The sequence below is a fragment of the Aphanomyces astaci genome (assembly GCF_000520075.1).
Source record: "Aphanomyces astaci strain APO3 unplaced genomic scaffold supercont1.287, whole genome shotgun sequence".
Taxonomy (NCBI): Eukaryota; Oomycota; class Saprolegniomycetes; order Saprolegniales; family Verrucalvaceae; genus Aphanomyces; species Aphanomyces astaci.
Window position 1 is genome coordinate 1 of NW_009798550.1, and position 600 is coordinate 600.

Here is a 600-nt window from a genome sequence, read left to right on the forward strand (position 1 = left end):
TCGTCCTCGCCTTGAAGGCTTCCCTCTCTCAACGGTTTGCAATGAAAGACCTTGGCGAAGTCTCCGACATTTTGGGCTGGCAAGTCGAACGCAACCGAGCAGCCAAGACCATCTTTCTACACCAATCTCTCCTACCCTGCCGATGGGTCTTCCGCATCAAGCCCAATGGCACGTACAAAGCACGCCTAGTTATCAAAGGTTTATCTTGCTACTCTCCCACCACCGCCTTACCCTTACCCTTTCCCGCCTCTCTCGGCGCCTACCCAACCTCTCGATCCACCCCTTTATCCACCATGGCACCTTTACGCCTTACTCAGCGCCCGCCTACCCTCCGATTCCTCGGATCCTACAACCTGGCAGGAAGCCATGCGCCGTTCCGACCGCGACAAATGGCGTGCCGCCGCCCAAGACGAATTTCAGTCCCTTCACGACAACAAGACCTACGATCTTGTTCCACGCCTAAAGACCATGACAGTTCTACCCTGCCGATGGGTCTTCCGCATCAAGCCCAATGGCACGTACAAAGCACGCCTAGTTATCAAAGGTTTTTTGCAACGCGAAGGCGTTGACTACGATGACATCTTTGCGCCTGTCGTACGC

The 600-nt window shown here is 55.0% G+C and overlaps 1 protein-coding gene across 1 annotated transcript; it reads left to right on the forward strand.

Annotated features, from left to right (window-relative positions):
• Positions 1-41: 41 nt before the first annotated feature.
• H257_18967 (hypothetical protein) lies at positions 42-463 on the forward strand (the record flags this gene model as incomplete). The annotated part of the gene is made up of 2 exons (XM_009848118.1): positions 42-198; positions 318-463. 2 exons carry the CDS (start codon positions 42-44, stop codon positions 461-463), a joined length of 303 nt encoding a protein of 100 aa, XP_009846420.1.
• Positions 464-600: the final 137 nt, after the last annotated feature.